General features: G+C 43.0%; 1 protein-coding gene across 1 annotated transcript in view; it reads left to right on the top strand.

Moving 5' to 3' along the window:
- Positions 1-10,891: 10,891 nt before the first annotated feature.
- The window catches only part of CARD10 (caspase recruitment domain family member 10), a 47,674-nt gene continuing 43,360 nt past the window's right edge, over positions 10,892-15,205 (top strand). Inside the window, exons 1-3 of the mRNA XM_051961836.1 lie at positions 10,892-11,011; positions 13,091-13,321; positions 14,182-14,319. Coding sequence (XP_051817796.1) covers positions 11,005-11,011; positions 13,091-13,321; positions 14,182-14,319 — 376 coding nt within the window. The 5' untranslated portion in view covers positions 10,892-11,004. The remainder of the gene's footprint in view (positions 11,012-13,090; positions 13,322-14,181; positions 14,320-15,205) is intronic.

Below are 15,205 nucleotides of genomic sequence, written 5' to 3'. Positions count from 1 at the left end.
TGATTCACTGGCTTAAAAACAGCTTCCTGGAATCCCAGAGTGGAAGGAGACCTTGGAGGTCCTAGCCTGAGAACTGACAATGAGCTGTCTCTCTTTTCTCAGGGAAGTCCAGAGACTAGAAATTGATTCCTTTCTTCTGTTAATTGCCTGATTTCTGAATAACTAGAGGCAGATTCTGGAGAGCAATTTGGAACTATGCTCAAAAAGTTATCAAACTGTGCATACCCTTTGATCCAGCAGTGTTTCTACTGGGCTTATACCCCAAAGAGATACTAAAGAAGGGAAAGGGACCTGTATGTGCCAAAATGTTTGTAGCAGCCCTGTTTGTAGTGGCTAGAAGCTGCAAAATGAATGGATGCCCATCAATTGGAGAATGGTTGAGTAAATTGTGGTATATGAACGTTATGGAATATTATTGTTCTGTAAGGAATGACCAGCAGGATGAATACAGAGAGGACTGGCGAGACTTACATGAACTGATGCTAAGTGAAATGAGCAGAACCAGGCGATCATTATATACCTTAACAACGATACTGTATGAGGATGTATTCTGAGGGAAGTGGATCTCTTCGATAAAGAGAGCTAATTCAGTTTCAGTTGATCAAAGATGGGCAGAAGCAGCTACACCCAAAGAAAAAACACTGGGAGATGAATATAAACTGCTTGCATTTTTGTGTTTCTTCCTGGGTTATTTATACCTTCTGAATCCAATGCTCCCTGTGCAACAAGAAAACTGTTCGGTTCTGCGTACGTATATTGTATCTAGGATATACTGAAACCTATTTAACATGTAAAGGACTGCTTGCCATCTGGGGGAAGGATGGAGGGAGGGAGGGGAAAAATCGGAACAGAAGTGAATGCAAGGTATAATGCTGTAAAAAATTACCCTGGCATGCGTTCTGTCAATAAACAGTTATTTAAAAAAATAAAAATAAAAGACTTCAAGCTAAAAAAAAAAGAATAACTAGAGGCAATATTATAAGCAATATTACAAGTGGAAGGAAATATTACAGGGGAAAGGAACCCCCCCGGCCTTGGAGCTAGGAGACTTTAGTGAAAATCTTGACCTAAATACAAACTTGGTGGTTTTCTTTCACTTTCTGAGATTCAAGAGTTTTAGGTCAGGTTATCAGCTGAACAATAGAAATGAGGCAATAGAAACTAAAGATCTATTCTCAGAGGTATGGTGCAAGTTGTATCTTATGTATCTTTAGTTGTAATCTATGTACCTCTGCACCTCCCACTGCTGTTTTTGGAGGGGGCGTGCCAGGTTTTAGGGGAGGGGTACGTTTTGTTGTTTTTGTGAATTTGAGTAAAATGCCTTTGCTATGAGGTCTGTCCCCAGATTGACTAGAGAGATAAGATAAGCATAGGAATAGGGACTCGATACTTTTAAGAGGGAAGACTTACAAAATACTCTAAACCTAGTTTCTCCACCTGAAAGTGAAGATTTCTGGGTATATCCCAGAAGGCCTCCTGCAGAGATGGGAAAACTGCTGGGTGGAGAAAAACCTTGACTTCTGATATCTTGGTTAAAAACCTGATAGCCAAGATATACAGGGAGTTAATCCATAGCGAAAATTAAACATCATTTCCCAAAAGATAAGTAGGCAAGGGATAGTAATAGCTTTCAAAATAAGTTGTAAATGATTGGCAAATACAAGGGGGGTGGATGGGGGGGGGAGAAAATGCTCCAAATCACTGAGAAGAGAAATGCAGCTAGATTATAAATAATAACTATGAGGTTTTATTTCACACCCAAGATGCTGAGCAATAGAAATAATGTTGGTGGGATTGGGGAAAATCAGATACAAGAATACATGGATCTGTGAAAGCTTCAACCTGACTGATTGCTCTGGAAAATGATTTGGAGTTATTTAAGAAAAATCACTAAACTTTTCATAGGCTTTTATTCATTGGGTACTCCTGTTACTGAGCATACATCCCAAGGAAACTAAAGGTAGAAAGACCCTATCACAGGCTCTCTGTGATAACACATTTAGCCTAATTATTATTTTTTATTTAATATCTTTACTTTTCTCAGTTACATGTGAAACAAATTTTTTTACATTTGTTTTTTTTTGGGGGTCTAGGGGCAGCTAGGTAGTGCAGTGGATAGAGCACCAGCTCTGAAATCAGGAGGATCTGAGTTCAAATCTAGCCTCAGACACTTCACACTTCCTAGCTGTATGATCCTGGGAAGTCACTTAACTTCAACTGCCTCAGGGGAAAAATTGAGTTCTAGATTCCTTCCCTATCCCCCTTTCACTCTCCCATATTGAAAAGGTATATGCGGGGGGAAGCTAGGTGGCACAGTAGATAAGCATCTGAAGTCAGGAGGACCTGAGTTCAAATCTGATCTCAGACACTTAATACTTCCTAGCTGTGTGACCCTGGGCAAGTCACTTAACCCCAATTGCCTCAGCAAAAAAAAAAAAAAAAAAAAAGAAAAGAAAAGAAAAAAAAAAGAAAAGAAAAGGCATATGTGAAATTATGCAAAACATTTCTATAAAAGTCATGTGTAATAATACATTTGGAACTGGAAATAAAGTAGACACCTCTCCAAGAATGGTTCTATAAATTACAGTTTGTCAATATAGTGGAGGGTTATGGTGCTGCAAGATTACATAGGTCAAGGAACTTGACAGTAGATAGAGAGCTGGCTTCTGAGTTAGGAAGGCCTGGGTTCAAGTCTTCCCTCTAACACATATTGGGTGTGGATGTGGGGTAAATCACATAAAACCTTCCAGTGCCCCCCAGAAATTCCTGAACACTATAAATGGGAGAGAAGGTACTCATTTGTAACCACAGAAGCAATTCCTCACCAGGATCTTCCTAAATTAATGAAATGAATTAAAACATTAATTTTAATGAATATGGAGAATTCAGAGAAACATAGGATAATATTATCTGAAGTGATATAGAGTGAATCAGAAAAAAACACTCTAATGGAAGAGGACATTGGAAGAGCTACAACAGACCTGGGATTTAATGGATAGAAGGAAACACCAGATGGAAAAATTCCCTCTTCCAAGGAGGGTTTTTTTCTTTCTCTGCTATTTATCATCTCTCAGAACTGCCTAGGACAGTGGTGTCAAAGTTAAATAGAAATGAGGCGACCACATCAAGGATGCCCACTGGAACATATAGACTTAGGAAACCACAATGTTGATACTTTTTATGTTTTATTTATTTTGTTAAATATTTTCCAAGTAGATTTTAATGGTCCAGATTGCCTTCTGGAGTTTTATGAACCTTGAACTTGACACAGCTGGTTTAAAGCCCTGGAAAGTTAAGTGTCTTACCTTCATGTGTAGTAAAAGCTCTTGCACAAAGATCTTCCTGATTCTCTGATCGCCTCCATTATCCATTATGTCACACGTAAAATGCCTGAGATTAAAAAGAACACCCAAAGCCAGCTGAACTCAAATTGAAGGTAATCACCAATATATATTTTAGGAAACAGTGAAATGTATTTCCTTCTTCTCCATTGAGAACATCAAGCAACAAGCACCTACTATGTGCTAGGCTGGAGGTACAAAGAAAGTCAAAAGATACTCCCTTTCCCCAAGGAAGTTACAATCTAATGGGGAAGACAACATGAAAATATAGTAGCTAGTACGCTCCTAGAGTCAGGAGGACCTGAGTTCAAATCTAGCCTCAGTCAAAAATATGACTGCCTCCTCTGTCCCCTCCAATATGCAAATAACTATATACAAATGATATGTGTATATATATACATGTATAATGTGCCTATGTACATATGTAGGATATATATGTGTATATATATATGGTAAATTATAAATCCACTCAGGGAAGGCATTAATATCAAGGGAGATGGGGAAAGGCTACTTATAGGAGATGATCAAGCTGAGGCATGAAGAAAGCCAGGGCAGGCAGGCTGGAGAGGGAGGAGGCACAGAGCTCTGGATATCTGGGAAAGCCAGTGGGAGATGGATCATTGAAATTTTCAAGGATTTTCCTTGAAATCAAGGAACAACAAAGCAGGTAGTATGGCTGGGTTTCAAAGTACATGAAAAGGAGTGGTATAAGGTTGTAAAAAGAATGATAGAAAGGGACCAGGTTATAAAGGGCTTTAAAAATCAAACAAAGGATTTTCTATCTGATCCTGAAGACAATAGAGAATCTCCAGAGTTGACTGAATGGGCAGTTAACTTGATGGGAGTTGTTTGTCCTTCCTTGAGAAAAGAACCAATGACCTCATTAAGTCATCACTTAACTAGTGTGTGAATTGGATTTAACAAGGCAGAGTTTCTCAGTGGTCAGCCTCGCCTTCTCTTCCAGAGCCATCAACGTCCAGTGATAGGACAAAAGTCAGAATGACTGGCAACGGCCCGGGGTGTAGTCGATGAGCTTGGTGTCTGATGGTTGACCAAACTCTAGACACTTCCCAGCGCCCACTTCAGCTTCTTTCATGGTTGTTGGAATAAATTGTTCTCATTTGCCCATTCTGTCAGGGGAAGTCTTCCTGTGCTTGGGATAGACATCCCCTATCTTAACCCTTTAGGTTTGCAGAGATGATTTTCCAAGGGTATGGCCGCTGTGCACACTCTAACTTCTTGGAAACACAAGTGAGAAGTGGGTGAAAGTTAGACATCAAAAGTGGGTGAACAGCCCTGAAAAGGGACCAATAGCTCCTATTGCTGGTATATATCTGGAAACAATGGCAGTATCAATATCGAAGGTATCAATGAAACTAATGCAAATGAGACAGATTAGATATATGAAATTTCTGATTTTGATATCTAGGCAGATCCCTTTCCCAACTTACTCTGAGTATATATTTACTGGAGAAATAGATGTCTTACCATGGCACCTTGGGAAATATTTTTGTTTTGACCTAAATGTTTCCTAGAGCTGAATAAAAATAAATACATCAGTGAAGGCTCATGGGTTACACCTTTAGGAGTGGGGTTCCACCAACTACCTTAAAAATAGAGATCATCTGGGGGACCTATCCTGAGAGTTGGAGGTGGTATTTTTCTCCTCCAGGCACCACATGAAAAAAAAGAAGGGAAAGTAGCTCGTTTATCAAGAGCAAGAGATAATAGATGGGAGCCATCAGCCCTTATAAAAATTTTTTTTTTTAAAGAGTAGATAGATTCTCTGTGATTTATGGAAAAACATGACCAAGTGCAATATAGTATTAGAAGATAGTACCCACATCAGTTTCATTGAAGCCTTGAAGGAAAATAGCAGCCCAGAATCTTAGGATCAAATAATTAATTATAGAGAATTATAGATACCTAGAAACTTGGAATGATTAGGTAGATAGAGCACCAGGCCTGGAAGCAGGAAGACTCTTCCTGAGTTAAAAATTCTGCTTCAGATATTGTCTAGCTGTGTGATCCTGGACAAGTCACTTAACTCTGCCTCAATTTTCTCACCTGTAAAATGAATTGGAGAAGGGAGTGGCACTGGAAAATTTGCCAAGAAAGACCCTGAATGGAATCACAAAGAGTCAAATGGGACCGACAAATGACTGAACTACAAGAACAAATACAAAGAATTTTGGAATTATATAATTTTTAAATTGCAAGAAACCTTCCATCAGTTAATAAATATGGAGTGGTTTGAAAAGTATAGTTCCCCAGACAATTCTCAGAAGAAGAAATTGAAAGTATTTCTAGCCATATGAAAAGATGCTCCAAGTCATTATTAATCAGAGAAATGCAAATTAAGACAACTCTGAGATATCACTACATACCTGTCAGATTGGCTAGAATGACAAGGAAAGATAATGGGGAATGTTGGAGAGGATGTGGGAAAACAGGAACACTGATACATTGTTGGTGGAATTGTGAACACATCCAGCCATTCTGGAGAGCAATTTGGAACTATGCTCAAAAAGTTATCAAACTGTGCATCCCCTTTGATCCAGCAATGTTTCTACTGGGCTTATATCCCAAAGAGATCTTAAAGGAGGGAAAGGGACCTGTATGTGCATGAATGTTTGTGGCAGCCCTGTTTGTAGTGGCCAGAAACTGGAAACTGAGTGGATGCCCATCAATTGGAGAATGGCTGAATAAACTGTGGTATAGGAATATCTATAAGAAATGACCAGTAGGATGATTTCAGAAAGGCCTGGAGAGACTTACATGAACTGATGCTAAGTGAAATGTGCAAAACCAGGGGATCATTATATACCTCAACAACAATACTATATGATGATCAATTCTGATGGACGTGGGTCTCTTCAACAATGAGATGAACCAAATCAGTTCCAATAGAGCAGTAATAACTGAACCAGCTACACCCCGCAAAAGAACTCTGGGAGATGACTATGAACCATTATAGAATTCCCAATTCTTCTATTTTTGTCCCCCTGCATTTTTGACTTCCTTCACAGGCTAATTGTATACTATTTCAAAGTCCGATTCTTTTTGTGCCGCAAAATAACGGTTTGGACATGTATACTTATAGTGTATTTAACATATACTTTAACATATTTAACATGTATTGGTCAACCTGCCATCTGGGGGAGGGGATGGGGGGAAGGAGGAGAAAAAGTGAAACAAAAGGTCTGGCAATTGTCAATGCTGTAAAATTACCCATGCATATAACTTGTAAATAAAAATCTATAATTAAAAAAAAAAAAAGACAAGTATAGTTCCCAGGGCAGCTAGGTGGGACAGTGGAAATAGCACCATATAGTTCCCTACTGCCTCAGAATTGTAGATAATTGGACCCCCTATATTTGCTTCTCAATCCATTTAGAATATTCCCTCTATAAAATATCAGATAGATGGTCATCTAGTCTCCTCTTGACTGCCTCCAGGGACAGAGAGATCATTACCTCACAAGATAACATATTCTATTTTTCAGTAGAGCTCTATTTGATAGGAATCCTAGTTTCTGTTAACCCTTCTTTTGCTGGAAACCTTTCCTATCCCCCTTTAATTCTAGTGCCTTCCTTCCGGTAATTATTTCCTATTTATCTATAAATTTCTTTCTTTCTTTATATTTGCTTACTCATCATCTCTCTCATGAGATTACTCCTTGATGACAGGAGAATTTTTGCCTCTTTTTGTATATCCCCAGGCTTACTATAGTGCCTGCCACATAGTAAGTACTTACTAAATGTTTATTGATTCCATTCTTCCCCAATTTTCCAACTTACCTTGTCCCCTCCCTATTCTGCTGGTCTTTATTTATTTCAAGTTCAGAAATAGGGAAGGTCCTTGTGGATGCCCCCTAGAGACACCGTATAAAACAGTGCCCTGAAAATGCTGTCTGTGGTAACCAGGGCCAGCTTTTTTCATGGGTCTTGTTCACTTTGGTAAGAGATCTTATGTAACCAGGCCCTTGGAGTTCCAGGAAAAGGGAGCATAGGGGATGTGGGAGGTATATGGCTTTGCTATCAGCCAGAAGTGTTACTTGGGCTGGCTAGGGCTACAGGGAAACAATGTTTATTTGAGGATGGCAAGGTCACCTTCACTGCCCCTCTCCATCTTCATCTCATTCTCTTAGCTGGTTGACAGGTTTTATCTGACTGTGCAGGGACCTTGTCAGACTTCTGGAGCAGAAAGACTTAGCCTAATAATTAATTTGTTGATTGGGTTAATCCTCCCAATGAGTGGATCAGTGTAGATTAAGGAACCCCGGGAAGGGGGGTCTATCCAGTCAAATGACTTCACTTCTTTAGTGTTCTCATTTGCCAAATAGGGATAATAGCGTTTGTTCTGCTCACCTCTCTGGATTGTTGAGTGTATCAAAGCATAGGAAACCAGAGCTGAGATGGGACTTAGAACAGGGAATGTCAGATTTAGAACAGAGAGGTGAGAGAGGCTTAGAACAGAGAATGTCAGTGATGAGAGGGACTTAGAACAGGGAATGTCAGAGATGGGAGGGATTTAGAACAGAGAGGTGAGAGAGGCTTAGGACAGAGAATGTCAGTGATGAGAGGGACTTAGAACAGAGAGGTGAGAGAGGCTTAGAACAGAGAATGTCAGTGATGGGAGGGACTTAGAACAGGGAATGTCAGAGATGAGAGGGATTTAGAGGTGAGAGGTGAGAGAGGCTTAGGACAGAGAATGTCAGTGATGGGAGGGACTTAGAACAGGGAATATCAGAGATGGGAGGGATTTAGAACAGAGAGGAGAGAGGCTTAGAACAGAGAATGTCAGTAATGGGAGGGACTTAGAACAGGGAATGTCAGAGATGGGAGGAATTTAGAACAGAGAGGTGAGAGAGGCTTAGGACAGAGAATGTCAGTGATGAGAGGGATTTAGAGGTGAGAGGTGAGAGAGGCTTAGGACAGAGAATGTCAGTGATGGGAGGGACTTAGAACAAGGAATATCAGCACTGGGAGGGGCCTTAGTACTGGAATTTCAGAGATTGGAGGGGAGGGGAGAACCTAAAAACATGAATCAACAGAGCTGGGAAGGGTCTTACAGCCAGGCACCTTACAAATATTATCTCATTTAATCCTCACAAGGAAGATAGATACTCCATTCCTATTTTATACTTTAGGAAACTGAGGCAAATAGAGGTTAAAATTACTTGCCAAAAGTCTGACACTCCCCTGTCTTCCTGACTCTGTTCCTAGCCCTCTATTCACTGATCTTCTCCATTGCTTCATTGAACGTCAGCAGGTCTGAACTATTGGGAGCACCCTTAGAACACGAAATATCAGAGCTTGAAAATCCTTAGAACACACCGTGAAAAATGGCTGTCATTGGCACAAACAGATCTTGAGTAAGGGAGACCTCATTTCAAATCCTGATTCAGATAACTACCTCTGGGTGTAAATCCACTCATCACTGCACCTACCAGCCTCAGTTTCCTCACTTGAAAAATGGAAAAGTCATGGATAGTGTTGTTGTGATGATCAAATGATCCCAGAAGGTGCAGGGCTTTGCAAAACCTTTAAGGAATAATGATCAGATACAACTAACATAAAATCAGACCTTGAAGAGCTTAGTATGTTGTTTCATACTTAATACATGTTTATTGAATTGAAAGGACCTTAGAACATGGATGAAGACCTGGAAGGGCTCTGAGACCAAAGAATGTTAGAACCAGGAGAGTCCACTCCTTGGAATGTAAAATGGCAAGTTTGGGAGTGACCTAAGGCATAAAATGTCAGCAGAGATCTCAGAGATCGGTCAGCCCACAAGCTGGCCTGTGTCACGTCTTGGCTATACGCTGTGGCAGCCAGTCTAGTGTAGCTTATGGACATCCTCCCTTCCCCTGCTGTCTTTAAGTTCCAAAGAATACTTATGGTTAAAAAGAAATTAATTCTTTTTTTTCTTCAATTTTTATCCTGCACATTTATGGAAAATAAAACGTGCACTTCTATACAGGGAACAGAAAATTATCTTACTGCAAGTGTTTATTATGTATCGCTTACAAAGCAAAAGTGTCTAACAAGAAGGTCTCCTGATTTGCTTATAATCACTCATTCTAGATCATAGGATTTTAGGGTCATACATTTAGAACTTGAAGGAAATTTAAGCTCCTCTGTGCCAACCTAACAACCCTCATTGTACAGATGGGAAAACTGAGTTTCACATGACTTGCCCAGGGTCACACAGTTTGTAAGTGTCTGAGGCTGGATTTGAACTTGACACCTGTACTATAAAGGAAACCAATTCTATACTGAAATAGTTATACATTTTTTTTTTTTTTAAAATTCACAGATCACAAGTTAAGACCTCTCTTATTACGGAGGAGGAAGCTGCTGAACGTCATCAGATAATGGATCTGTGGTGGTTTGAGAAGTGTAATAGACTCTTTCTTCTGGCTGTCTAAGTTCTCCCAGGATGCTTGTTTCCGGAACTCGGTAGCCTAATTTACCTTCCCCTCCCCCCTATGCCACTCCGTGAGACGAGGAATCGGCATCGGCGCAGCCTGGTGAGTCAAGATCTAGGGGTTAGGTGTTCGGACTCCTGGGTCCTATTCCTGAGCCCTAGAGGACTTTTAGGCTCTCGCGCGCTAGTTTGTGCCCGCGCGTGATGTAAGCCTTAATCACAGAATCTAAATTAGAACCAGAAGAGATCTTAGAAATCTTCTAGTCCACACCCTTCGCTTTTGAAGCAGATGAAGAAACTGAGGTCGGTAAAGGAGAAGTGGTTCGCTGGAGATCCCAGAGCCAGAGTTGGGGCCGCTCGGAAAGGTTGAGCGACATTCTGCGTGCAGGGCACAAAGGGCTTCCCCAACGGGGACGGGGTCACGCTGGCTTCCCGCTTGGGACGCAGATGAAGGTTCGGAGGCTTTAGAGGGGGAAGCGAGCCGCCCCAGATCTCCGCCCGAGGGAGGTACGAGCGGGGAAGATCGGGGGCCAGCTGGGGATTGTGGTTTGCGCGGCTGGCTGCGGGAAGTGGGGGGACCACGGGCTGCCGGGGCATTCCAGGAGACTGGGAGCAGCGAAGTGGGGAGAGGGAGACGCCCCAGCTTTGGGGCCCCCCAGCACCAGGAGCGCCGGAGGGCCCGGGCAGGTGTGGGCGGGTAGAACTCGGAAAAAGGGAGGGAAACAGGAAGCTGGGGGAGGAGTGTGGCCCCCGGGAGAATGGGGAGGGGTCAGAAGTCCAGTGGATGGGGAAAAAAGAGGAGATGAGAGTCGGGGGGGGGGAGAAGGGAGGGATGGGGAGGGGCTAGGAGAGGAGAGGAGAGGTGGGAAGGGAGGGTAAAGAGAGGAGAGGGGCGGAGACGAAAGGGACAGGGGAAGGAAGGAAAAGAGGAGAGGGAAAGGAAAGGACTCTGTGCGTGTGTATGTGTGCGCGCGCGCGCGTGCGTGTGTGTAGTTGGATAGTAATTTTTGAGTCGGATGGGGCTTTAGGAGTCGGGTGGGAGGAGAAAGAAGGGAAGGGGGAGGAGGAGAAAAGGGGAGGGGCCGACGGGGCTGGGGTCCGGGGAGAGGAGGAACTCAGGGCCCCGCCCCCTCGTTGCACGGCCGCTGGTCTCCAGTTGCTGCCGCCTCCGCCCCAGCTGCAGGACCCCGGAGTCCGAAGTGGCGGGAGCAGGCGGGTACCCGCGGGCAGCATGCGGGGTAAGGGTGGGGCGGGGAGAGCGTCCAGGAACTCATTGGAGTGGGGGGGCTCCGGCCGAGTCGCGACGGGCGTTGGGCCGGAGGGTGCGGGGTGGGCGCAGGACACGCGGGCGGCCTCCCTTAACTGGAAAGGCTGAGCTCTAGAGCTTCTTGGGGATCCAGGCTGAACCTCCTGCTTGGGGTGGGCACGCTGCCTGGCTCTGCCCCAGCCGGCCCCTGCCCCATTTCCCCAGCACTCCCTGTGTTCTGGCCAACAGGATGCTGCCCCGGGGGAGAGTCAGGAAACCGCTTCTGGAGAGCCGGGAAGGATAGTGGGAGAAGAGCCGGTGGGAGCTAGCTCTCGCCGGTTTTGGAAGCGGGAGTGGTGCCCCGGGGGTTCCCAGCGTCCCGAACCCCTTTTACTCCTGCTCTTAAGGAGGAGAGGGGGCTGACTTAAATCGTCCTTGGGTGAGAAAGATCGAGCCGGAGCCGAGCTCCGTCCCCTCCTCCGCCCACGCACTAGGAGATCAAGAACGCGGACCCCTGCGGAGGGTTGCTGTGGGGGAGTATCGTCCAAGGCCATTAGTATTTCAAAAATGCCGAGTTTGGCACCTGCGGGAGAGGGAAGTGGGAATGGTATGGACGCCTTCTACACATCTGGCTAAGTCCCTTCCCCCTCTGCTTCTTAGCGTAGACAGTGATGGAGCTGGGCAAGCCGATTACTAATGGTTTAAAGTCCCTCCCTGCTCTGCTAAGCTCCACTTCTGGGCCCTAAGATTCCCATCACCCTTCACTTTTTCTATTCCAAAGTCCCTTCGGTCCTGGAATTTTATGCTCTGTGACCCAGAGTGCCTTTTACCTGAAACATTCTATATCTGCTCTAAGGCGGTGGGGGTCAATTCAAATAGAAACAGAACATTATCTCCATATGCTTATTTATTTTGTTAATTATTTCCCAGTTGCATTTTAATCTGTTGAGGGAATTTGACATCATTGTTCTAAGGTTCTTCCCGGTTCTGATGTTCTGTATCCTCAGGTTCCTCCTAGTTCTGACATTCTGTGATATTTTTTCCTTGTAATATTCTATACTCTAATGTCTCTACCAGTTCGGACAATCTGTATTCTAAGGTTCTTTCCAGTTCTGAAGTTGGTGTTCTAATGTTCTACCTGGATCTGACATTCTATGATACTTTCTCCTTTTCATATTCTATACTCTAATGTCTCTTCCAGTCCTGACAATCTGTGTTCTAAGGTTCTTCCCGGTTCTGAAGTTCTGTGAGTTCTGTGTTTTAAGATTCCTCCTAGATCTGACATTTTATGATACTTTCTTCTTGTAATATTCTATACGCTATCTCTTCCAGGCTGACAATCTGTGTTCTAAAATTCTTCCCAGTTCTGATGTTCTGTGTTTTAAGGTTCCTCCTAGATCTGACATTTTATGTTACTTTCTCCTTGTAATATTCTGTACTCTAATGTCTCTTCCAGTTCTGACAATCTGTGTTCTAAGGTTCTTTCCAGTTCTGAAGTTGGTGTTCTAATGTTTTTCCTAGATCTGACATTCTATGATACTTTATCCTTGTAATATTCTATACGTTGTCTCTTCCAGTCTGACAATTTGTGTTCTAAGGTTCTTCCCAGTTCTGATGTTCTGTGTTTTAAGGTTCCTCCTAGATCTGACATTTTATGATACTTTCTCCTTGTAATATTCTGTACTCTAATGTCTCTTCCAGTTCTGACAATCTGTGTTCTAAAGTTCTCCCCAATTCTGATGTTCTGTGTTCTCAGGTTTCTACTAAACCTGACATTCTTTGATCTTTTCCACCTGAAACATTCTGTAGGTCTTTTCCAATCCTGATGTTCTAAAGTCTCTACCTTTCTGACATTCTTTGTTTTCATGTTTCTGCTGATTCTTACATTCCGGGTTTTAAAGTAACTTTCTGGCTCTCATATTCTAGGATTTTATGAAGTAATCCATACCCCCAGGTGTATTTGCTATTTTTGGCTCAATGGATTGACTTAGCCACCTGGGGCCATATCTCCTTGCCTTCAGGCTCCCCAACCCTTATAGGGAACCTATATATTTTCCCCACATGATTATAGATTCGGAGGATGCGGCCATGCGGTCCCCATTGGCAACTGAAGTGGAGGAGGAGGTGGGATCTGAGGAAGAAGAACTGTGGGAGAAGATCGAGGGTATCCGGCACAAGCTGACACGAGCCCTCAACCCCGCCAAGCTTACCCCATATCTACGCCAGTGTCGGGTGATTGATGAGCAAGATGAAGAGGAGGTCCTAAGCACCTATGGTTTTCCCTGCAGGATCAACCGAACTGGTGAGGGACTGGACCCTCTGAATTGAGGGAGAGAGCAGGGAGAGGCTTCCTGGGAGGTACTGTTGGAAGCTTTTCTTCTGAGGTGGATATTGTCATACAGTGGGAACCTGGGTTAGAGATTCCAGCTCTGCTGTGGACTTTTGGGCAAAAGACTTCCCTTTTCTGGACCCCTGTTTCTCCATCTTAAAATGAGGAACGAGGACCAAAGTGATGGAGAGTAGTAGTAGTAGTAGTAGTAGTAGTAAATAAGACTTAAGTCCTACTTTGCAAAGTGCTTTAAATATGTTAACTCATTTGATTTTCAAACAACCCTAAGAATTAGCAGCTGTTACCCACCTTTTACAGATGAGAAAACTGAGGCAGACAGATTAAATGACCTTCTTAAGGTCACAGAACTAATATGTATCAGAAATATGATTTGAATTCAGATCTTTCTGACTCTAGACCCCACACTACCTATCTAATATATAAAGTTCCTTCCATCTTTCTTCTTTCTTCTACAAGATGAAACAAAAGGATGATAAAAATTTAGAGCTATTTTCACTCTTTCAAAAGACCTCAAGTTATGGTCGCTTTAGTGATAAATTTCTACAAACTTTTGTAGTTCGGTGAAGGTCACTACTAGGTCTAAAGCCTGAATGTTTTGGGCATAATATCTGAGCACTGATCCAATGCCTAACTCTACTACTTACTGTCTGTGTAACCTTAGACATATCTATTTCCTTCTTTTGGCCTCAGTTTCCCCATCTGTAAAATAAAGGGGTTGGGATCAATCATCTCTAAGATCTCTTTTAGCTTGAACTTCTAATGCTTCATTCATTCTTAGCTCCAACCTCTCATTTTATGCATCCCTATTCTAGGGCGATTGATGGATATCCTGAGATGTCGAGGCAGGCGAGGCTATGAGGCTTTCCTGGAGTCCCTGGAATTCTACTACCCAGAGCACTTCACGTTACTTACGGGGAGGGAGCCTGCTCAGCGCTGTTCCATGATCCTCGGTGAGTAAGCCTTTTTTTTTGTTCTCTGCAGGAGGGAGTCCTTGGGAACGAGTGCTTTGAATTTTAGGGAAGAATTATATAATAGGGGATCCTAGAGATTCCAAATGAGACCTGCAGGGCCTTTTGTGTCTGTTCCATAGATTATTGGGGGATAGGAAGAGAGAGAGAGGACATTAGGCAGCCAGGTGACTGTTAGGCTTTGAATAAGCCCCTTCTTTTTCTAGCCTGTTTCTTCTTCTGTACCATGTAGATGATAACAAAGCTTGATGTCATGGAAAGAACATTGGATTTGGAATTATAGAATCTGAGTTTAAATTCAAACTCTGCTGTTTATAAGCTATGTATTCTTGGAGCCATCTCCCATAATTTTTTTAGGGTGTAGTTTCCTTAACTGTAAGCTAGCTGTAATAATAATACTTGCATCATGTGCCTCACTGGATGATTTTTGAGGAAACCCTTCGTAAACCTTATAATACTTGACAAATGTGAATGGTTATCCTTATTTTTCCTCTTCTGGAAGAGTAGATCAGCCTGAGTTCAGCAACAGGAAGAATGTAAGGCAGATAGGAGAAAGGACATCCTGAGTGAGCATGGGGTACGTGTGTGTGTGTGTGTGTGTGTGTGTGTGTGAGAGAGAGAGAGAGAGAGAGAGAGAGAGAGAGAGAGAGAGAGAGAGAGAGAGAGAAAGAGAGAGAGAGGAGAGAGAAAGAGAGAGAGAGAGAGAGAAGAGGAGAGGAGAGAGAAGAGAGAGAGAGAGAGAGAGAGAGAGAGAAAGAAGAGAGAGAGAGAGAGAGAGAGAAAGGAGAGAGAGAGAGAGAAACTCAACACTGGAATAGGGGAGCACCTCCATAGCTTTTCCATCTTTTGAGATGTTACATTATTTTAG

The sequence above is a fragment of the Antechinus flavipes genome, chromosome 5, assembly GCF_016432865.1.
Source record: "Antechinus flavipes isolate AdamAnt ecotype Samford, QLD, Australia chromosome 5, AdamAnt_v2, whole genome shotgun sequence".
In the NCBI taxonomy this organism is placed as follows: Eukaryota; Metazoa; Chordata; class Mammalia; order Dasyuromorphia; family Dasyuridae; genus Antechinus; species Antechinus flavipes.
The sequence above is the reverse complement of the archived record's forward strand: the minus strand, read 5'-3'. Positions and strand labels throughout refer to the sequence as shown.